Here is a 24,196-nt window from a genome sequence, read left to right on the forward strand (position 1 = left end):
CTAGATATATTTATTACCCCCTAATCTGCCCCCCCAACGTCGCCGCCACCTACCTACAATTAACCCCTAATCTGCCGACCGGACCTCACTGCTACTATAATAAAGTTATTAACCCCTAATCCGCCTCACTCCCGCCTCAATAACCCTATAATAAATAGTATTAACCCCTAATCTGCCCTCCCTAACATCACCGACACCTAACTTCAATTATTAACCCCTAATCTGCCGACCGGACCTCACCGCTACTCTTAATAAATTTGTTAACCCCTAAAGCTAAGTCTAACCCTAACACCCCCCTAAGTTAAATATAATTTTTATCTAACAAAATAAATTATTTCTTATTAAATAAATTATTCCTATTTAAAGCTAAATACTTACCTGTAAAATAAACCCTAATATAGCTACAATATAAATAATAATTATATTGTAGCTATTTTAGGATTTATATTTATTTTACAGGCAACTTTGTATTTATTTTAACCAGGTACAATAGCTATTAAATAGTTAATAACTATTTAATAGCTACCTAGTTAAAATCATTACAAAATTACCTGTAAAATAAATCCTAACCTAAGTTACAATTAAACCTAACACTACACTATCAATAAATTAATTAAATAAAATACCTACAATTATCTACAATTAAACCTAACACTACACTATCAATAAATTAATTAAATAAAATACCTACAATTATCTACAATTAAACCTAACACTACACTATCAATAAATTAATTAAATACAAATACCTACAAATAAATGCACTAACTAAAGTACAAAAAATAAAAAAATAATTTACAAACATTATAAAAATATTACAACAATTTTAAGCTAATTACACCTACTCTAATCCCCCTAATAAAATAACAAAGCCCCCCAAAATAAAAAAATACCCTGCCCTATTCTAAAATAAAAATTGAAAAGCTCTTTTACCTTACCAGCCCTTAAAAGGGCCTTTTGCGGGGCATGCCCCAAAGAATTCTGCTCTTTTGCCTGTAAAAAAAAAACCATACAATACCCCCCCCCCCCCCCAACATTACAACCCACCACCCACATACCCCTAATCTAACCCAAACCCCCCTTAAATAAACCTAACACTAAGCCCCTGAAGATCTCCCTACCTTGTCTTCACCACGCCGGGTATCACCGATCCGTCCACAAGAGGCTCTGAAGTCTTCATCCAAGCCCAAGCGGGGGCTATCTATCAGCCAATCGGAATTAAGGTAGGAAAATTCTGATTGGCTGATGGAATCAGCCAATCAGATTGAGCTCGCATTCTATTGGCTGTTCCGATCAGCCAATAGAATGCAAGCTCAATCTGATTGGCTGATTGGATCAGCCAATCGGATTGAACTTGAATCTGATTGGTTGATTCCATCAGCCAATCAGAATTTTCCTACCTTAATTCCGATTGACTGATAGAATCCTCGGAATTCGAGGGACGCCATCTTGGATGACGTCCCTTAAAGGAACCGTCATTCGTCGGGAAGTCGTCGGCCAGGATGGATGTTCCGCGTCGGCGGGATGAAGATGGATCCGGAAGAAAGAAGATTGAAGATGCCGCTTGATAGAAGACTTCGGCCGGATGATGGATCTCTTCAGCCCCCGCTTGGATCAAGACTTCAGCCGGATGATGGATCTCTTCAGCCCCCGCTTGGATCAAGACTTCAGCCGGATGATGGACCTCTTCAGCCCCCGCTTGGGCTTGGATGAAGACTTCGGAGCCTCTTGTGGACGGATCGGTGATACCCGGCGTGGTGAAGACAAGGTAGGGAGATCTTCAGGGGTAGTGTTAGGTTTATTTAAGGGGGGTTTGGGTTAGATTAGGGGTATGTGGGTGGTGGGTTGTAATGTTGGGGGGGGTATTGTATGTTTTTTTTTACAGGCAAAAGAGCAGAATTCTTTGGGGCATGCCCCGCAAAAGGCCCTTTTAAGGGCTGGTAAGGTAAAAGAGCTTTTCAATTTTTATTTTAGAATAGGGCAGGGCATTTTTTTATTTTGGGGGGCTTTTTTATTTTATTAGGGGGCTTAGAGTAGGTGTAATTAGCTTAAAATTGTTGTAATATTTTTATAATGTTTGTAAATTATTTTTTTATTTTTTGTAACTTAGTTCTTTTTTTTTGTACTTTAGTTAGTTTATTTAATTGTATTTATTTGTAGGTATTTGTATGTAATTAATTTATTGATAGTGTAGTGTTAGGTTTAATTGTAACTTAGGTTAGGATTTATTTTACAGGTAATTTTGTATTTATTTTAACTAGGTAGCTATTAAATAGTTATTAACTATTTAATAGCTATTGTACCTGGTTAAAATAAATACAAAGTTGCCTGTAAAATAAATATTAATCCTAAAATAGCTACAATATAATTATTATTTATATTGTAGCTATATTAGGGTTTATTTTACAGGTAAGTATTTAGCTTTAAATAGGAATAATTTATTTAATAAGATTTAATTTATTTCGTTAGATTTAAATTATATTTAACTTGGGGGGGTTAGGGTTAGACTTAGCTTTAGGGGTTAATACATTTTATTATAGTAGCGGTGAGGTACGGTCGGCAGATTAGGGGTTAATACTTGAAGTTAGGTGTCGACGATGTTAGGGAGGGCAGATTAGGGGTTAATACTATTTATTATAGTGTATTTGAGGCGGGAGTGAGGCGGATTAGGGGTTAATAAGTGTAGGTAAGGTAGCGGCGGCGTTGGGGGCGGCAGATTAGGGGTTAATAAATATAATATAGTGGTCGGCGGTGTTAGGGGCAGCAGATTAGGGGTACATAGGTATAATGTAGGTTGCGGCTGTGTACGAAGCGGCAGATTAGGGGTTAAAAGTGTAATGCAGGGGTCAGCGATAGCAGGGGCGGCAGATTAGGGGTTAATAAGTGTAAGTGTTTAGACTCGGGGTACATGTTAGGGTGTTAGGTGCAGACTTAGAAACGGTTTCCCCATAGGAAACAATGGGGCTGCGTTAGGAGCTGAACGCTGCTTTTTTGCAGGTGTTAGGTTTTTTTTTTCAGCTCAAACGGCCCCATTGTTTCTTATGGGGGAATCGTGCACGAGCACGTTTTTCATGCTGGCCGCGTCCGTAAGCACCGCTGGTATTGAGAGTTGCAGTGGCGGTAAATATGCCTCTACGCTCCCTTTTTGGAGCCTAACGCAGCCATTTTGTGAACTCTAAATACCAGCGGTATTTAAAAGGTGCGGGGGGAAAAAAAGCATGCGTAGCTAACGCACCCCTTTGGCCACAGAACTCCAAATCTAGCCGTTTACATAGCCTTTTTATAGTCAATACTCAAAGGGACACTATACCCAAATTTTTTCTTTTGTAATTCAGAAAGAGCATGCAATTTTAAGCAACTTTCTAATTTACTCCTATTATCAATTTTTCTTCGTTCTCTTGCTATCATTATTTGAAAAAGAAGGCATCTAAGCTTTTTTTTGGTTTCAGTACTCTGGACAGCACTTTTTTATTGGTGGATGAATTTATCCACCAATCAGCAAGGACAACCCAGGTTGTTCATCAAAAATGGGCCAGCATCTAAACTTACATTCTTGCATTTCAAATTAAGATACCAAGAGAATGAAGAAAATTTGATAATAGGAGTAAATTAGAAAGTTGTTTAAAATTTCATGCTCTATCTGAATCACGAAAGAAAATTTTTGGGTACATTGTCCCTTTAAAAGGACAGTAAACTCATAATTAGACATTTGTGATTTAGACAGAGCATACGACTTTTTTACTTCTATTATTTAATTTGCGTCCTCCTCTTGTTATCCTTTGCTGAAATGTTTGTTTAGGTAAGCTCATGAGCAGCAAATAACCTAGGTTCTAGCTGCTGATTGGTGGCTGCATATAAATACTGATTGTCATTGGCTCACCCATTTGTTCTGTTAGAAACCAGTAGTGTATTGCTGCTCCTTCAACAAATGATACCAAGAAAATTAAGCAAATTTGATAACAGAAGTATACTAAAATTAAAATGGTATGTTCTACCTAAATCATGAAAGAAAATGTTTGTGTTTCATGTCCCTTTAAGGGTAGAAACGTTCAGTATAGGTAGGGATGCCACAGGCAAAATCAGCTACTTCAAATACAAAAATAAAGCTAAATTAGCTATTTGTAAATAATTTAAAACACTCCAGCAGGTAAAATGGATTATTGGGAACAAATTAGAGGGGAGAAAAACTTAGGGAACACTGTCCCTTTAACATTATTCAGATCAGTAACATATGACCAGTGAGAGCAAGTAAGGACTTGCTTTCTGGAATGGATTGTTTCCTGGTATTGGATGTTTTGACGTGGCCTCTGTCTGAGTAGATCTATATAAAATGGAATGTCTCTTTATTAGTGGATATAAAGCAAGAGGTTAAAGGGACACTGTACCCAAAAATTTTATTTCGTGATTCAGATTGAGCATGAAATTTTAACCCCTTAATGACCACAGCACTTTTACATTTTCTGTCCATTTGGGACCAAGGCTATTTTTACATTTTTGCAGTGTTTGTGTTTAGCTGTAATTTTCCTCTTACTCTTTTACTGTACCCACACATATTATATACCGTTTTCTCCAACATAGGTGTGTCCGGTCCACGGCGTCATCCTTACTTGTGGGATATTCTCTTCCCCAACAGGAAATGGCAAAGAGCCCAGCAAAGCTGGTCACATGATCCCTCCTAGGCTCCGCCTACCCCAGTCATTCTCTTTGCCGTTGTACAGGCAACATCTCCACGGAGATGGCTTAGAGTTTTTTAGTGTTTAACTGTAGTTTTTCATTATTCAATCAAGAGTTTGTTATTTTCAAATAGTGCTGGTACGTACTATTTACTCAGAAACAGAAAAGAGATGAAGAATTCTGTTTGTATGAGGAAAATGATTTTAGCAACCGTAACTAAAATCCATGGCTGTTCCACACAGGACTGTTGAGAGCAATTAACTTCAGTTGGGGGAACAGTGTGCAGTCTCTTACTGCTTGAGGTATGACACATTCTAACAAGACGATGTAATGCTGGAAGCTGTCATTTTCCCTATGGGATCCGGTAAGCCATGTTTATTACGATTGTAAATAAGGGCTTCACAAGGGCTTATTTAAACTGTAGACTTTTTCTGGGCTAAATCGATTGATTATTAACACATATTTAGCCTTGAGGAATCATTTTTTATGGGTATTTTGATATAATAATATCGGCAGGCACTGTTTTAGACACCTTATTCTTTAGGGGCTTTCCCAAAGCATAGGCAGAGTCTCATTTTCGCGCCGGTGTTGCGCACTTGTTTTTGAGAGGCATGGCATGCAGTCGCATGTGAGAGGAGCTCTGATACTTATAAAAGACGTCTGAAGGCGTCATTTGGTATCGTATTCCCCTTTGGGTTTGGTTGGGTCTCAGCAAAGCAGATACCAGGGACTGTAAAGGGGTTTAAAGCTTAAAACGGCTCCGGTTCCGTTATTTTAAGGGTTAAAGCTTCCAAAATTGGTGTGCAATATTTTCAAAGCTTTAAGACGCTGTGGTGAAAATTTGGTGAATTTTGAACAATTCCTTCATGTTTTTTCGCAATTGCAGTAATAAAGTGTGTTCAGTTTAAAATTTAAAGTGACAGTAACGGTTTTATTTTAAAACGTTTTTTGTACTTTCTGTTCAAGTTTATGCCTGTTTAACATGTCTGAACTACCAGATAGACTGTGTTCTGAATGTGGGGAAGCCAGAATTCCTATTCATTTAAATAAATGTGATTTATGTGATAATGACAATGATGCCCAAGATGATTCCTCAAGTGAGGGGAGTAAGCATGGTACTGCATCATTCCCTCCTTCGTCTACACGAGTCTTGCCCACTCAGGAGGCCCCTAGTACATCTAGCGCGCCAATACTCCTTACTATGCAACAATTAACGGCTGTAATGGATAATTCTGTCAAAAACATTTTAGCCAAAATGAACCCTTGTCAGCGTAAGCGTGGCTGCTCTGTTTTAGTTACTGAAGAGCATGACGACGCTGATATTAATATCTCTGAAGGGCCCCTAACCCAATCTGAGGGGGCCAGGGAGGTTTTGTCTGAGGGAGAAATTACTGATTTAGGGAACATTTCTCAGCAGGCTGAATCTGATGTGATTACATTTAAATTTAAATTGGAACATCTCCGCATTTTGCTTAAGGAGGTATTATCCACTCTGGATGATTGTGAAAATTTAGTCATCCCAGAGAAACTATGTAAAATGGACAAGTTCCTAGAGGTGCCGGGGCTCCCAGAAGCTTTTCCTATACCCAAGCGGGTGGCGGACATTGTTAATAAAGAATGGGAAAGGCCCGGTATTCCTTTCGTCCCTCCCCCCATATTTAAAAAATTGTTTCCTATGGTCGACCCCAGAAAGGACTTATGGCAGTCAGTCCCCAAGGTCGAGGGAGCGGTTTCTACTTTAAACAAACGCACCACTATTCCCATAGAGGATAGTTGTGCTTTCAAAGATCCTATGGATAAAAAATTAGAAGGTTTGCTTAAAAAGATGTTTGTTCAGCAGGGTTACCTTCTACAACCCATTTCATGCATTGTCCCTGTCACTACTGCCGCATATTTCTGGTTTGATGAACTGCTTAAAGTGCTCGATAGTGACTCTCCTCCTTATGAGGAGATTATGGACAGAATCAATGCTCTCAAATTGGCTAATTCTTTCACTCTAGACGCCTCTTTGCAATTGGCTAAGTTAGCGGCTAAGAACTCTGGGTTTGCTATTGTGGCGCGCAGAGCGCTTTGGTTGAAATCTTGGTCGGCTGATGCGTCTTCCAAGAACAAGCTACTAAACATTCCTTTCAAGGGGAAAACGTTGTTTGGTCCTGACTTGAAAGAGATTATCTCTGATATCACTGGGGGTAAGGGCCACGCCCTTCCTCAGGATCGGCCTTTCAAGGCAAAAAATAGACCTAATTTTCGTCCCTTTCGTAAAAACGGACCAGCCCAAGGTGCTACGTCCTCTAAGCAAGAGGGTAATACTTCTCAGGCCAAGCCAGCTTGGAGACCAATGCAAGGCTGGAACAAGGGAAAGCAGGCCAAGAAACCTGCCACTGCTACCAAGACAGCATGAAATATTGGCCCCCGATCCGGGACCGGATCTGGTGGGGGGCAGACTCTCTCTCTTCGCTCAGGCTTGGGCAAGAGATGTTCTGGATCCTTGGGCGCTAGAAATAGTCTCCCAGGGTTATCTTCTGGAATTCAAGGGACTTCCCCCAAGGGGGAGGTTCCACAGGTCGCAGTTGTCTTCAGACCACATAAAAAGACAGGCGTTCTTACATTGTGTAGAAGACCTGTTAAAAATGGGAGTGATTCATCCTGTTCCATTAAGAGAACAGGGGATGGGGTTCTACTCCAATCTGTTCATAGTTCCCAAAAAAGAGGGAACGTTCAGACCAATCCTAGATCTCAAGATCTTAAACAAATTTCTCAAGGTCCCATCGTTCAAGATGGAAACCATCCGAACTATCCTTCCTTCCATCCAGGAAGGTCAATTCATGACCACGGTGGATTTAAAGGATGCGTATCTACATATTCCTATCCACAAGGAACATCATCGGTTCCTAAGGTTTGCATTCCTGGACAAACATTACCAGTTCGTGGCGCTTCCTTTCGGATTAGCCACTGCTCCAAGGATTTTCACAAAGGTACTAGGGTCCCTTCTAGCGGTGCTAAGACCAAGGGGCATTGCAGTAGTACCTTACCTGGACGACATTCTGATTCAAGCGTCGTCCCTTCCTCAAGCAAAGGCTCACACGGACATTGTCCTGGCCTTTCTCAGATCTCACGGCTGGAAAGTGAACGTGGAAAAGAGTTCTCTATCCCCGTCAACAAGGGTTCCCTTCTTGGGAACAATTATAGACTCCTTAGAAATGAGGATCTTTCTAACAGAGGCCAGAAAAACAAAGCTTCTGGACTCTTGTCGGATACTTCATTCCGTTCCTCTTCCTTCCATAGCTCAGTGCATGGAAGTGATCGGGTTGATGGTGGCGGCGATGGACATAGTTCCTTTTGCGCGCATTCATCTAAGACCATTACAACTGTGCATGCTCAGTCAGTGGAATGGGGACTATACAGACTTGTCTCCGAAGATACAAGTAAATCAGAAGACCAGAGACTCACTCCGTTGGTGGCTGTCCCTGGACAATCTGTCTCAAGGGATGATGTTCCACAGACCAGAGTGGGTCATTGTCACGACCGACGCCAGTCTGATAGGCTGGGGCGCGGTCTGGGGATCCCTGAAAGCTCAGGGTCTTTGGTCTCGGGAAGAATCTCTTCTACCGATAAATATTCTGGAACTGAGAGCGATATTCAATGCTCTCCAGGCCTGGCCCCAGCTTGCGAGGACCAGGTTCATACGGTTTCAATCAGACAACATGACGACTGTTGCGTACATCAACCATCAGGGGGGAACAAGGAGTTCCCTAGCGATGGAAGAAGTAACCAAAATAATTCTTTGGGCGGAGTCTCACTCCTGCCACCTGTCTGCTATCCACATCCCAGGAGTGGAAAATTGGGAAGCGGATTTTCTGAGTCGGCAGACATTACATCCGGGGGAGTGGGAACTCCATCCGGAAATCTTTGCCCAAGTCACTCACCTGTGGGGCATTCCAGACATGGATCTGATGGCCTCTCGTCAGAACTTCAAAGTTCCTTGCTACGGGGCCAGATCCAGGGATCCCAAGGCGGCTCTAGTGGATGCACTAGTAGCACCTTGGACCTTCAAACTAGCTTATGTGTTCCCGCCATTTCCTCTCATCCCCAGGCTGATAGCCAGGATCAAGCAGGAGAGGGCGTCGGTGATCTTGATAGCTCCTGCGTGGCCACGCAGGACTTGGTATGCAGATCTGGTGAATATGTCATCGGCTCCACCTTGGAAGCTACCTTTGAGACGAGACCTTCTTGTTCAGGGTCCGTTCGAACATCCGAATCTGGTTTCACTCCAGCTGACTGCTTGGAGATTGAACGCTTGATTTTATCGAAGCGAGGATTCTCAGATTCTGTTATCGATACTCTTGTTCAGGCCAGAAAGCCTGTGACTAGAAAGATTTACCACAAAATTTGGAAAAAATATATCTGTTGGTGTGAATCTAAAGGATTCCCTTGGGACAAGGTTAAGATTCCTAGGATTCTATCCTTCCTTCAAGAAGGATTGGAAAAAGGATTATCTGCAAGTTCCCTGAAGGGACAGATTTCTGCCTTGTCGGTATTACTTCACAAAAAACTGGCAGCTGTGCCAGATGTTCAAGCCTTTGTGCAGGCTCTGGTTAGAATCAAGCCTGTTTACAAACCTTTGACTCCTCCTTGGAGTCTCAATTTAGTTCTTTCAGTTCTTCAGGGGGTTCCGTTTGAACCCTTACATTCCGTTGATATTAAGTTATTATCTTGGAAAGTTTTGTTTTTAGTTGCGATTTCTTCTGCCAGAAGAGTCTCAGAATTATCTGCTCTGCAGTGTTCTCCTCCTTATCTGGTGTTCCATGCAGATAAGGTGGTTTTACGTACTAAACCTGGTTTTCTTCCAAAAGTTGTTTCTAACAAAAACATTAACCAGGAGATTATCGTACCTTCTCTGTGTCCGAAACCAGTTTCGAAGAAGGAACGTTTGTTGCACAATTTGGATGTTGTTCGCGCTCTAAAATTCTATTTAGATGCTACAAAGGATTTTAGACAAACATCTTCCTTGTTTGTTGTTTATTCAGGTAAAAGGAGAGGTCAAAAAGCAACTTCTACCTCTCTCTCTTTTTGGATTAAAAGCATCATCAGATTGGCTTACGAGACTGCCGGACGGCAGCCTCCCGAAAGAATCACAGCTCATTCCACTAGGGCTGTGGCTTCCACATGGGCCTTCAAGAACGAGGCTTCTGTTGATCAGATATGTAGGGCAGCGACTTGGTCTTCACTGCACACTTTTACCAAATTTTACAAGTTTGATACTTTTGCTTCTTCTGAGGCTATTTTTGGGAGAAAGGTTTTGCAAGCCGTGGTGCCTTCCATTTAGGTGACCTGATTTGCTCCCTCCCTTCATCCGTGTCCTAAAGCTTTGGTATTGGTTCCCACAAGTAAGGATGACGCCGTGGACCGGACACACCTATGTTGGAGAAAACAGAATTTATGTTTACCTGATAAATTTCTTTCTCCAACGGTGTGTCCGGTCCACGGCCCGCCCTGGTTTTTTTAATCAGGTCTGATATTTTATTTTCTTTAACTACAGTCACCACGGTACCATATGGTTTCTCCTATGCAAATATTCCTCCTTAACGTCGGTCGAATGACTGGGGTAGGCGGAGCCTAGGAGGGATCATGTGACCAGCTTTGCTGGGCTCTTTGCCATTTCCTGTTGGGGAAGAGAATATCCCACAAGTAAGGATGACGCCGTGGACCGGACACACCGTTGGAGAAAGAAATTTATCAGGTAAACATAAATTCTGTTTTTCTCGCCATTAAATGGACTTTCTAAAGATACCATTATTTTCATCATATCTTATAATTTACTATAAAAAATTTTTTATAAAATATGAGGAAAAAATGGAAAAAAAACACACTTTTTCTAACTTTGTCCCCCAAAATCTGTTACACATCTACAACCACCAAAAAACACCCATGCTAAATAATTTCTAAATTTTGTCCAGAGTTTAGAAATACCCAATGTTTACATGTTCTTTGCTTTTTTTTTGCAAGTTATAGGGCAATAAATATAAGTAGCACTTTGCTATTTCCAAACCACTTTTTTTCAAAATGAGCGCTAGTTACATTGGAACCCTGATATCTGTCAGGAATACCTGAATATCCCTTGACATGTATATATATTTTTTTAGAAGACATCCCAAAGTATTGATCTAGGCCCATTTTGGTATATTTCATGCCACCATTTCACCACCAAATGCGATCAAATAAAAAAAATTGTTCACTTTTTCACAAATTTTTTCACAAACTTTAGGATTCTCACTGAAATTATTTACAAACAGCTTGTGCAATTATGGCATAAATGGTTGTAAATTTTTCTCTGGAATCCCCTTTGTTCAGAAATAGCAGACATATATGGCTTTGACGTTGCTTTTTGGTAATTAGAAGGCCGCTAAATGCCACTGCGCACCATGCGTGTATTATGCACAGCAGGGAAGGGGTTAATAAGGGAGCATGTAGGGAGCTTTTTGGGGTAATTTTAGCTTTAGTGTAGTGTAGTAGACAACCCAAAGTATTGATCTACGCCCATTTTGGTATATTTCATGCCACCATTTCACCGCCAAATGCGATCAAATAAAGAAAAACGTTAAATTTTTCATAATTTTAGATTTCTCACTGAAATCATTTACAAACATTTTGTGCAATTATGGCACAAATGGTTGTAAATGCTTCTCTGGGGTCTCCTTTGTTCAAAAATAGCAGACATATATGGATTTGGTGTTGCTTTTTGGTAATTAGAAGGCCGCTAAATGCCACTGCGCACAACACGTGAATTATGCCCAGCAATGAAGGGGTTAATTAGGTAGCTTGTATGGAGTTTGCAGGGTTAATTTTAGCTTTAGTGTAGAGATCAGCTTCCCACCTGACACATCAGACCCCCTGATCCCTCCCAAAGAGCTCTCTTTCCTCCCCCACCACCAAAAATTGTCCCTGCCATCTTAAGTACTGGCAGAAAGTCTGCCAGTACTAAAATAAAAGGTATCTTTTTTTATATATAGCATATTTACATATGCTGCTGTGTAAGATTCCCCCCCTTAGCCCCCAACCTCCCTGATCCCCCCCAAAACAGCTCTCTAACCCTCCCCCTCTGCCTTATTGGGGGCCATCTTGGGTACTGGCAGCTGTCTGCCAGTACCCAGTTTGCATGTAAAAATGTTTTTATTTTTTTTTATTTTTGGTTTTTCTGCAGTGTAGCTTCCCCCCCCCAAGACTAATCCCCCACCCCCTCCCAGATCCCTTAGATGACTTTAATCAGGGATTTTATCCCTCCTTTCTCCCCATAATAAAAAAAAAACGTTTCTGTAGTGTAAGTGGTTCCCACCCGCTCCCTCCCCGTGCACGCGCCCGTGCGCGCCTCCGGCGATACCGCCCCCGATCCCGCCCCCCTCTCTGACCAAGAAGCCATCGATGGCCGCCCACCCACCTCCCACTTCAGCTCCCACCCACCAACGAATGCGGCCATCGATGTCCGGTGCAGAGAGGGCCACAGAGTGGCTCTCTCTGCACCGGAGGGGTAAAAAATGTTATTGCAGGATGCCTCAATATCGACGCATCCTGCAATAACCGGAAAACAGCTGGAAGTGATCAGGATCGCTTCCAGCTGCTTTCCACACTGAGGACGTGCAGGGTACGTTCTCAGGCGTTAACTGCCTTTTTTCTGAGGACGTACCCTGCACGTCCTCAGTCGTTAAGGGGTTAAGCAACTTTCTAATTTACTCCTATTATCAAATTTTCTTCATTCTCCTGGTATCTTTATTTAAAATGCAACAATGTAAGTTTAGATGCCGGCCCATTTTTGGTGAACAACCTGGGTTGTCCTTGCTGATTGGTGGATAAATTCATCCACCAATAAATAAGTGCTGTCCAGAGTACTGAAACCAAAAAAAAGCTTAGATGCCTTCTTTTTCAAATAATCATAGCAAGAGAACGAAGAAAAATTGATAATAGGAGTAAATTAGAAAGTTGCTTAAAATTGCATGCTCTTTCTGAATTACAAAAGAAAAAATTTGGGTTCAGTGTCCCTTTAACTTTATACAGTGGTTTTAATAAGATGTCTTCAGATACAACACTCCTGCTGAGTTGAGTAAGAGGAATGTAGGAAAGTCCTCATCCTTCCCCTTGTTCTACCTCCTTACTTAATGAGTTTGCAAAGGTCCGTGTTTGGTTCTTACATTTGTCATATATTGGAAATAAGATATCTGACCCAAAGCTCAAGCAAGCTTGGGAAGGAATGTATATGGTTACTGTAGCTTGAACTGTAATTAATGATTGTTTACTCCTCAAGTTTTTAGAACTAGTATTTTCCTTGGCACTAGACACACTTGCCCCTCCCCAACTGCGCAAAACATCACACCGTCCGTTTCAGCCCTGGCACTCTCAGCAAACACGCTATTTGCAAAAATGCTCCCGTACTGCTGAGCGTGTCTGGAGGAAAACTCACTCTGAACCTGATTTCATACACTATAAGTTTATTCTTCGCTCATACACTTCTGCCCTTCACTTAGCCAAGCCTTAGCCCCCCCCCCCCCCCCGATCTGTCTTTAGTGCTCAAGACCTGGCAGACTACTTTTTAAACAAAACACATACTATCCGAAGCAGCATCCTAACACCAACCTGTAATATTCCAACAACAGGCCCAGTTACTCCCTCTGCCACCCTCTGCATCTTCCATCCAGCAACTGAGAATAAAGTTTCTTCCTCACGCCTCACTACCTGCCCACTCGACCCTATCCCTTCCCATCTAATACCCCCCTATCTTCTACCCTCACTCCTGCTCTTACCCACATCTTCAACCTATCTCTCTCTCTACCGGCTCATTCCCATCTTCTTTCAAACACGCAAAGTCACTCCCATACTCTCCCTCTACCCTAATTCTCCTGAAAGCTACCGCCCCATATCACTGCTTCCACTAACATCAAAACTCCTTTAAAAACTAGTTTACAATCGCCTAACCCACTTCCTGTCCGCCAACTCCTTGCTTGACCCCCTGCAATCCAGATTCCGCCCCAAACTTAACTGAGACTGCCCTTACCAAGGTTACTAACCATCTTCTCTCTGCTATAAATATTGGCCACTACTCTATACTCATCTTACTTGACCTCTCAGCTGCCTTCGACAAAGTTGACCACCACTCCTCTTACAGACCCTTAGCTCTTTTGGCCTCTGTGACACTGCTCTTTCCTGGATTCACTCCTATCTTTCTCACAGATCTTTTTCTGTGTCATTTGCCGGCGACTCCTCCTCTCCAATGCCTCTGTCTGTTGGAGTACCTCAAGGATCTGTTCTGGGTCCTCTACTCTTCTCCATTTATACTTCTTCGCTGGGTAAACTTATCAACAGTTATGGCTTCAAATATCACCTCTATGCTGATGACACCCAGATCTACCTCTCCACCCCTGCTCTCTCTCCCTCTGTCCTCTCTCATGTCAGCAACTGCTTATCTGGTATTTCTTCCTGGATGACCTCTCACCACCTAAAGATTAACATGTCCAAGACTGAGCTCCTCCTTATCCCCCCCTCAAGCTCTATGCCGACTTCTCTATCCCTGTTGACGGCATCACCATTTTCCCATCGCCCCAAGTCCGCTGCCTCGGAGTTACACTTCACTCAAATCTATCCTTCGTCACCCATATACAATTGCTTTCTACATCCTGCCGCAACCATCTACGCAGTATTTCCAAGATTCTACCTTTTCTGTGCGCGAACACCACAAAGAAAATAATCCACTCCCTTGTTATTTCACGACTTGACTACTGCAATAACCTACTTACTGGCCTTCCTCTTTCCCGCCTCTCCCCCCTTCAATCCATCCTAAATGCCTCTGCCAGGCTAATCCACCTTTCCCGTCGCTCTGTAGCTGCTGCACCTCTATGCGAGTCTCTTCATTGGCTCCCCATACACAGAAGAATAATTTTCACAATTCTCACCCTTGCATACAAAACGTTCACCAACACCGCTCCCCGCTATCATAAATAAATTATAATAATAAAATAATAATAATAAAATTGCCTGTCATAGTGTACAAGGAAAGAACAAATTATATTGTAGTTGTAGAACTTAATTTTCTTATTAATTTGCTTATGCCATAATTGTAAAACATTCTCTCTTGTTAATGTGTTGTTCAGCTATTTATAGACGTGTTTGAAAGGGAGCAGAGAACGTGGCTGTTTATATCCTGAGTGTGAGTGTTATACATTTCTGTCCATCCATGATAAACGTGGAAGTTATTGAAAGCTGTTATGGAATCTAAAATTATTTTTAAGTATATTTCTGAAAAGATTATTTTAATTTCCTTCTATCTTTGTTAGCATCCTATGTAGCCCAGTAGCCAATCTTTATAGCTTTTCAGTTCTCTCTTTTGTAACCCCACATCATGTCTTTTAAATGTTTTTACTATATAGTAAAGTGCATATCTTAAATACATTGCTTATTTATCTACGTAGTACCAAGACTATATAAATTGTTACTGCTCTGTGAATGAATAGTATATTTCATAGCACAAATATTGCCTTTAAAACAGATTTAAAAATTTATCACCAAGATGAGTAATTTTGTTAACCCTTTTGTTTTATCATTAAAAACACCTACTCCATTAGACTGTTTGGCTTTCATTGTTAAATGATCATTAAACTTCTGGATACAACTTCAATAGAGAGGCTGCTACGTAAAATGTTAACATTTTTCTCTTGTGCCGATAGCTCTATTCAGAGCTATTCTTATTTTAACCTTTTACAGGTACCAGATGGAGAAACTTTGCTTTTTCATACTGGACGCCTCCATCTTTGAGTTCACATATTCTTGCATCCTGTAGTAGTAGTGGTGCATATTCACAGATAAGTGTTATGTTGCCGGATTTTTCACAGCTATATTTTGTGCTGCAGCTTAGCACAACCAATACAGGCAGGGAGGTTTTCCATCTAATAGAGTCCACGGCTTCATTCATTACTTGTGGGAATACAGAACCTGGCCACCAGGAGGAGGCAAAGACACCCCAGCCAAAGGCTTAAATATCTCCCCCACTCCCCTCATCCCCCAGTCATTCTTTGCCTTTCGTCACAGGCGGTTGGCAGAGAAGTGTCAGAAGATTTCAGAGTAGTCTCTTATGGAGGGTAATACTCTTTGAGATAGGACTGGAGTTTTAAGTAGTCCTGTCAGCCTCTCAGTGAGCGCACGGATGAAAGTTAGAGTCTGGAGGTTCAGGGAGAGTCTTTCTGCGAAACCATCCTGACTCATATTAACAGCGTTGACGAGTTTTGCTGTCTGCTTTCTTCTCTCAAGTCCATGTCAGGAGCGATGCTACACACTGTCAAACTTGAGAGGCTGTTTTCCTGTTCCCCGGCGGTGATTCTGGTAAGATTGTTTCATTTTTTATATATGTAATGATAACTCAAGAAGACAGGGTCACAGTGTGGCTCCTTTTATCTGTATAGAATCAAGGGTTAATATCTCCGGAAGGTGATTATTGAACCTCTGCTAACATAACGTCCAAATCTATATTGCTTTCTCTTCCGTTTCAGGGAAAGACTCTATTTGGTCCAGTAAATAAAAAGAGAGAAGCGCTCAACCTGGGAACGAACAATAGCATAATATCGTGTTCTATGGCTAGTTACCACCCTAGAAGCAGCCACTTTTTGCTCAATATGTGCCTTTCACAGAGAAGAACTTTCCTGTAGCATATCAGTCTGATCCTGACTTAACAGTGCAGTCCAGCCCCGAAATACCAGGCAATCCCTCTCTGAACGAGAGAAACAGCAAAACCCCAGACGTACGTTTCGGCCTATTGTGGGCCTCGTAAGTGAGGTGCAGCCATATCCCTCTAGGCACACTGAGCAACGGGTCCACGTCTGGATTACCGCATCACACTTAGGGAGACTTCCCTAAGTGTCATAATTTGCATCAATAAAAAGAGAGAAGCACTCAACCTGGGAACGAACAATAGCATAATAGCTTGTTCTATGGCTAGTTACCACCCTAGAAGCAGCCTCTTTTTGCTCAATTTGGTCCAGGCCTGGACTCTATCATATCTACAGTCACGGGGGGCAAGGGTACCTTTCTACCACAGAATAAGAAGAATAAACCTAAGGGTCCTAATTTTCGTTCCTTTCGTTCGGACAAGTCCCAATGACAGCAACCTGCTGCGAAACCCGAGCAGTCCAAGGGATCTTGGAAGCCCGCTCAGTCTTGGAATAAAACCAAGCAGAGCAAAAAGCCAGCCGAGACAAAATCGGCATGAAGGGGCGGCCCCCGATCCGTTTCTGGATCTCGTAGGGGGCAGACTATCTCTCTTTTTGCGGAGGCTTGGATGAGAGACGTACAGGATCCTTTGGTTCTGGAAGTTGTTGCCCAGGGGTACAGGATAGGTTTTAAAACTCATCCCCCCCAGGGGCAGATTCCTCTTGTGAAATCTATCAACAAAACCAGAGAAACGGGATGCCTTTCTAGAATGTGGGAGGGATCTCTCCTCTCTAAGGGTAATTGTACCGGTACCTCTAGCAGAAAGGGATCTGGGGTACTATTCAAACCTTTTCGTGGTCCCAAAGAAGGGCACGTTTCGCCCGATTCTGGACCTTAAGTGTTTAAACAAGTTTCTGTTGGTTCCATTGTTCAAAATGGAGACGATAAGGTCTATACTGCCCCTAGTTCAAGAGGGTCAGTTTATGACTATGATAGACTTGAAGGACGCTTACCTTCATGTGCCAATACACAAGGATCACTTCAGGTTCTTAAGGTTTGCCTTTCTGGATCACCACTTGTAGCTCTTTCCTTCGGGCTGGCTACTGCTCCAAGAATCTTCATGAAGGTTCTGGGAGCTCTTCTCGCGGTGGCTTGATCCAGAGGGATAGCAGTTGCTCCTTATCTGGACGACATCCTGGTTCAGGCTCAGTCCTACCGGGTAGCAGAGGAAGATTCGAGAGCTCTTCTCCTTCTTCTGCAATCTCAAGGTTGGAAGGTAAACTCAGGAAAGAGTTTTCTGGTCCCCAGTAACAGAGTGGAGTTCCTGGGCACAATAATAGACTCCATAGCCATGAAAATATTCCTTACAGATTAGAGACGTTGCAAGATGGTCTCCAACTGTCTTGCCCTTCAATCCTCCTCAAGGCCATCAGTGGCCCGGTGCATGGAGGTAATTGGGCTCATGGTATCCACTATAGATGTCATTCCATTCGCCAGGTTCCATCTGAGGCCTCTTCAGCTATGCATGCTGAGGCAGTGGAACGGCGATCCTTCGGACCTATCCCAACTGATATCTCTGGACATCGGGTCCAGAAAATCTCTCTTGGTGGCTCCGTCCAGATCAGCTGTCCCAGGGGACATCCTTCCTCAGACTTTCTTGGGAGATTGTGGCTACGGACGTGAGTTTTTCAGGTTGGAGAGCAGTTTGGGGTGCCAGGAAGGTACAGGGCAGTTGAAATCAGAAGGAGTCTCTTCTCCGGATCAACATTCTGGAACTTCGGGCGATCTTCAATGCTCTGGGGGCTTGGCCTTTCCTGGTTCATCAGATTCCAGTCGGACAACATTACCTCGGTTGCTTACATCAACCATCAGGGGGGTACGAGAAACTCTCTAGCCATGAGGGAAGTTTCTTGAATTCTGGAGTGGGCGGAATCCCACAACTGCTTGCTATCAGTGATCCACATCACAGGAGTGGACAACTGGGAAGCGGATTTTCTCAGCAGACAGTCGTTTCATCCGGGGGAATGGTCTCTTCACCCCAAAGTGTTTGCGGATACTTGCAACAGTTTGGAGACTCCACAGATAGATCTCATGGCGTCCAGACTCAACTTCAAGCTATCCAGATACGGGTCGCGGTCCAGGGATCCCCAGGCAGAGATGATAGATGCCTTAGCAGTGCCGTGGGGCTTCACCCTAGTTTACATATTTCCGCCATTACCACTTCTACCTTGTGTAGTGGCACGCATCAAACAGGAGCAAGCGTCAACTATTCTGATTGCTCAGTCATGGCCGCGGAGGACGTGGGATCTAGTGGGGATGTCATCGTTTCCTCCATGGAGGTTGCCCTGTCGCAGGGATCTGCTGGTACAGGGTCCCTTTGTGCATCAGAATCTATATTTTCTGAGGCTGACTGCGTTGAGATTGAACGCTTAGTCTTAGCCAGAAGAGGATTTTCTGAGAGGGTGATTGATACTCTCATTCAAGCCAGAAAGCAGGTCACCCGTCGCATCTGTCATAAGCTGTGGAGGACCTACTTTGGTGTGAATCTCGTGGCTATTCCTGGCATAAGGTCAGGGTATCCAGAATTCTTTCTTTCCTTCCTTCATGATGGTTTGGTGAAAGGACTTGCCGCCAGTTCTTTAAGGTGACTGATTTGCTGAGCTCCCTGATATGGAATCTTTTGTTCAGGCTCTGTCCAGGATCAGGCCTGTGTTTAGGAATTCTGCTCCTCCTTGGAGACTGAATCTAGTTCTGAAGGTTTAGCAGGGTGCTCCGTTCGAGCCTATGCATTCTCTTGACATTAAGACTTTGTCTTGGAAGGTTCTTTTTCTACTGGCCATTGCCTCGGCTCACAGGGTGTCTGAATTAGTGGCCTTGCAATGTGAGCCTCCTTACCTGGTTTTTCATACAGATAAGACCGTTCTTCGCACTGCACTGGGGTTTCTCCCTAAGGTAGTGTCTGATCGTAACATTAATCTGGATATTGTGGTTCCTTCCTTGTGTCCTAATCCTTCTTCTTCGAAGGAACGGTTACTTCACAACTTAGATGTGGTACGAGCCTTGAAATTCTATCTTCAGGCTATGAAGGATTTCAGACAAACCTCCACGTCGTTTGTTGTCTATTCGGGGAAGCGTAAGGGGCAGAAGACTTCTTTTTCCTTTTGGCTGAGGAGCTTGATTCGTTTGGCCTATGAGACAGCGGGACATAAGCCTACTCAGAGGATTACGGCTCACTCAACTAGAGCTGTGGCTTCTTCTTGGGCCTTTAAGAATAAGGCCTCTATGGAGCAGATTTGTAAGGCAGCTACCTGGTCCTCCTTACACACTTTTTACAAAGTTTTACAAATTTGACGTTTTTGCTTCGGGTGAAGCTGTTTTTGGGAGAAAGGTTTTACAGGCTGTGGTGCCCTCAGATTAGGGCCCACCTTTCTTTTTACCCTCCCGTTCTTCATTCAGTGTCTTCTAGGGCTCGGGTATTTGTTTCCCACAAGTAATGAATGAAGTCGTGGACTCTCCTCGTATTAGATGGAAAACATAAATTATGCTTACCTGATAATTTTATTTCCATTGTTACGAGGAGAGTCCACGGCTCCTGCCCGGTTCTCTATTGAGCAGACCTAAATTTCTTTCGTTTTCCTTCTGGCACCATTTATACCCTGATATTTCTCCTACTGTTCCTTGTTCCCTCGGCAGAATGACTTGGGGAGTGGGGGAGGTATTTAAGCCTTTGGCTGGGGTGTATTTGCCTCCTCCTGGTGGCCAGTTTCTGTATTCCCACAAGTAATGAATGAAGCCGTGGACTCTCCTCGTAACGATGGAAATGAAATTATGAGGTAAGCATAATTTATGTTTTTATACCCTTTTTAAAAATTAAAGTACATAAATATGTATGTATATGTATATATTTGTGTGTGTATGTATGCATGTATGTATGTATGTATACTTCAAGCCAGTCAGCAACTAGGGTGCCAGAAACTCAAATGAAGAAGAGGACTGCACTCGCTAGATTTTTACAAAAAAGCCAAAATGATTTATTCTATAGTGGTAAATATAATATGTTATGTGTGTGTGTGTGTGTATATTACAGTGCAGAAGTTTAAGGCAGAATGGTTTCAAAAATAGAAATGTTAATTATTTTATCAGTTAACAAAATGCAAAGTGAGTAAACAGAAGAAATATTTAAATCAAAACAATATTTGGTGTGATCACCCTTTGCCTTCAAAACGGCATCAATATGTCTACGTACTTGCGCAAAGCATAGTTGCATGATTAAAAAAATTATACCTAACAGATGCTGAAGACAGCTTAATGTCAGAAGTCATACACTATGGCAATAACGGCACAGAAACAAAACACAAGGTAGTTTGTTATACTGCATCATCTATTTCTCTCCCAGGCAGAAATTTCAAGGCAGATGGGGGTTTCCAGATGTGTTGTCCAAGCTCTTCTGAAGAAGCACTAAGAAAGGGGCAATGTTGAAAAATGTAGATGGTCAGCCAACAAAACTTAGTGCAGCAGATTAAAGGCACATCATGCTTACTTAACTTCTTGATCGGAAGATTTCCAGTGGTGTCATCGGCCCAAAACTGGCAGAAACCAGTGGGACCCTGATACACCCATCTACTGTCCATAGAAGTCTGGTCAGAAGTGGTCTTTGTGTAAGACTTGCGTCCAAAAGCCATACCTTTGACATGGAAACAAGGCCAAGTGACTCAACTATGCACAAAAACCCCAGAACTGGGGTGCAGAAAAATGGCAGCAGGTGCTCTGGACTGATGAACCAAAAATATTTGTCGGTAGCAGAAGGCAGTTTGTTTGCTGAAGGGCTGAACAGCAGTACAAGAGTGCGTGTCTGCAGGCAACAGTGAAGCATGGTTGAGGTTCCTTTGAAACTTAATTTTTTCAAATGGAGTTGGGGATTTAGTCAGAATTAATGGTTTCCTCAATGCGGAGTAGTACAGGCAGATACGTATCCATCATGTAATACCATGAGGGAGGCATCTGATTGACCCCAAATGTAGCATGACAACGACCCCAAACATACAGCCAAAGTCATCAAGAACTATCTTCAGCGTAAGGAAGAACAAGGAGTCCTGAAAGTGATGGTATGACCCTCACTGAGACCTGATCTCAACATCATCAAGTCTGTCTGTGCGTACATGAAGAAACAAACAACTGAGGCTGCCTAAATTCACAGAACTGTGGTTAATTCTCTAAGATGTTTTGAACAACCTACCTGGTGAGTTCCTTAAAAGCTGTGTGCAAGTGTACATAGAACAATTGATGCTCTTTTGAAGGCAAAAGGTGGTCACACCAAGTATTGACTTGATTTTTCTTCTGTTCACTCACTTTTAATTGATAAAAATAAACTATTAACATGTTTTTGTTAAAGCATTCTTACTTTACAGCATTTTTTCACACCTGACTAAAACCTATAAAAAGATGGCAGCGTCAGTTTGGAGATGTGGAGCTTGACTAACCAGGCACCTTTAAAAGATTAAAATATGGGAACATCTTTAAAGAGAGATGTAAACACAGGAGACAAACAATACCATGATGAGTAGCAACATTATTATAGTTGTGCCCTGCAGTAAATATATAAATTGTTCTTCTTTTGCTTTTACTATTGTATTAATAAAGATAATTTTTCACAGAGCTACTCCTTGGCAGAAATTGACCAGAAAATCAACGCACTCAGACAGTCTCTCCTGCATAAAGGCACTACTGTTATGACTTCAGCTGGAGATGCAATGACATCATAATTATTTTAATTATAACATTTATTATATTTAAAATGTAAATGCTGTATATATGTGTTTTCTTTACCGTATGTTTGTTATTGAAACCCATTAGTGGCACAATTATATATGAATGTTGAATTTCATAACATATGCTACTGCAGATTTAAAGTGGAGATTTCAAATTGAATTACAAGGTTTTTGCAATATACATGATTTTTTGCAAACATTTTTTTAATGTCACTATGGCAGTAGATCTTGTACACACATTCTGCTCCCACTGATGTCCCAAACGAAAGGATTTGTGTGACATTCCAAGCACCTGAATCATTGATGGGGTATAATGCATGTTTGTACCTTTGTGGTGACAGCAGGGCTTGTGCCCAGTAATTGTTATTACTGAAGCAGTAATAACTTTTAAAATTAACATTTTGCAAAAGGAAAAAGGAATTTTGCAGAAATCCTTCTAATGATTATGTAAATTCACTGATGTGTATTTAAAATTCCACATTTGCATCCATTTAGACCACTGGTTTTCAAACCTGTCCTCAGGTTTTCAGGATTACCTTTGATAAGAGCTGGTTAATAACCATGTTTACTTAACATCTGATTTTTTTAACCTGATCTCTAGTTTTATATCCTCAAAATGTGGCCTGTTAGTGAGGCCTGAGGACAGGTTTGAAAACCAGTGCTTTAGATGGAGTTTTTTTTTTAATGAACATGCATTCTGTTATAGGTATGTAAAAGCTGTTTTATGTAGTATTTGATGTTACACCACACAGACTTTTGTATCTAAACTTGAAGTATTAAAAAATATTTTATTAATCTTTGTTAAAAGTTGCTAAGTGTATTTCATTAGCTTCTAGTGTTTTTTTTGTTGTTTGTTTTTTGTTTTTTTGTGTAAGCATTGGCTGAAAATAAAATCTTGAATTTTCAGCATATCGTGATTTGATGACTGGAATAAGCAAAACATGCCTTTGATATCCTGTGTCATAGTAATTTCAGCATACAGTTTTCGCCCCATATATAAATGTTTTTTTTCTTTTTTTTTTTCTTGTATAACTGTTAAGGGGACAGAAATCTGAGGAATTCCACATTGTAATATATCAAATGTCCACAGCACTATCTTTCTTCATTCACTTTATTATTCTGTTAAGGTACAGACATAAAACAGCAACGTTTCGAGTGTAATCACTCTTACTCATGCCACAGTGGATATAAAAGAGCAGCAATTAAAGGGATATGAAACCCCAATTTCTTTTTAATGACACGATGAGTCCACGGATCATCTTAATTACTAATGGGATATTCACCTCCTGGTCAGCAGGAGGCGGCAAAGAGCACCACAGCAAAGCTGTTAAATAGCTCCTCCCTTCCCTCCCACTCCAGTAATTCTCTTTGCCTACGTTAGTGCTAGGAAGTGGTAAAGTTAGGTGTTAGTAAAAGATTCTTCAATCAAGAGTTTATTATTTTTAAAGTATGGAAGATAAACAAGGGGCGCCAACATAGTGTGAATCGTTAAAACAACAAATATAAAAGTGATGTGCAAAAAATTACTCACAAGGAAAGTGGCACCTTAAATGAATAAGGTGCGATAAAGCAGGCTGACATTCAAATTCCAGCAGTCAATACGCTGGAGGTCTCACCCAGAGGACCTGTGGAATCCAGATAGGCGTCTAGAAAGTAGCACCCACGTTTTTTAGGGCCAATGGCCGGACCAGGTGAGCTGCAAGCTGATAGGTGTTCTCCTGCTGCACTCACGCCACCGAGACTTTTCTCCAAAACTGACAGTGTCAGTGTATGAAAGGTTCCTTGGTAAAAGTCCTGTTTCAAAAACAAGTGGATCGTGGAAAGAAGCAAAAAAAACGGGTCGTGGTATAAAACAAACAGTATTTATTTTGCAACGCGTTTCTCAGTCTATTCCAGACCGTTTCATCAGGCATAATCATATTTAACAATAGAGATCTATTTAAACCCACAGTGACCCGGAATTGAAACAAAAGGTCAACTCTATTAACAATGTTGCAATTGCAAAAAACATTTAACTTTTGATACATTGTATAAATTGGTTTGAACATTTGTGATAACACTTAAATAAA

At 41.7% G+C, this 24,196-nt stretch overlaps 1 protein-coding gene across 4 annotated transcripts in view; it reads left to right on the forward strand.

The window, feature by feature from the left end:
• The window catches only part of MBIP (MAP3K12 binding inhibitory protein 1), a 412,911-nt gene extending 389,878 nt beyond the window's left edge, over positions 1-23,033 (forward strand). For all 4 annotated transcript variants that reach the window (XM_053697736.1, XM_053697734.1, XM_053697733.1 and 1 more), the window contains exon 9: positions 22,014-23,033. In XM_053697736.1, the coding sequence (XP_053553711.1) occupies positions 22,014-22,121 (108 nt within the window). In that variant the 3' untranslated portion in view covers positions 22,122-23,033. The remainder of the gene's footprint in view (positions 1-22,013) is intronic.
• Positions 23,034-24,196: the final 1,163 nt, after the last annotated feature.

Source organism: Bombina bombina, chromosome 1 (genome assembly GCF_027579735.1).
Source record: "Bombina bombina isolate aBomBom1 chromosome 1, aBomBom1.pri, whole genome shotgun sequence".
Taxonomy (NCBI): Eukaryota; Metazoa; Chordata; class Amphibia; order Anura; family Bombinatoridae; genus Bombina; species Bombina bombina.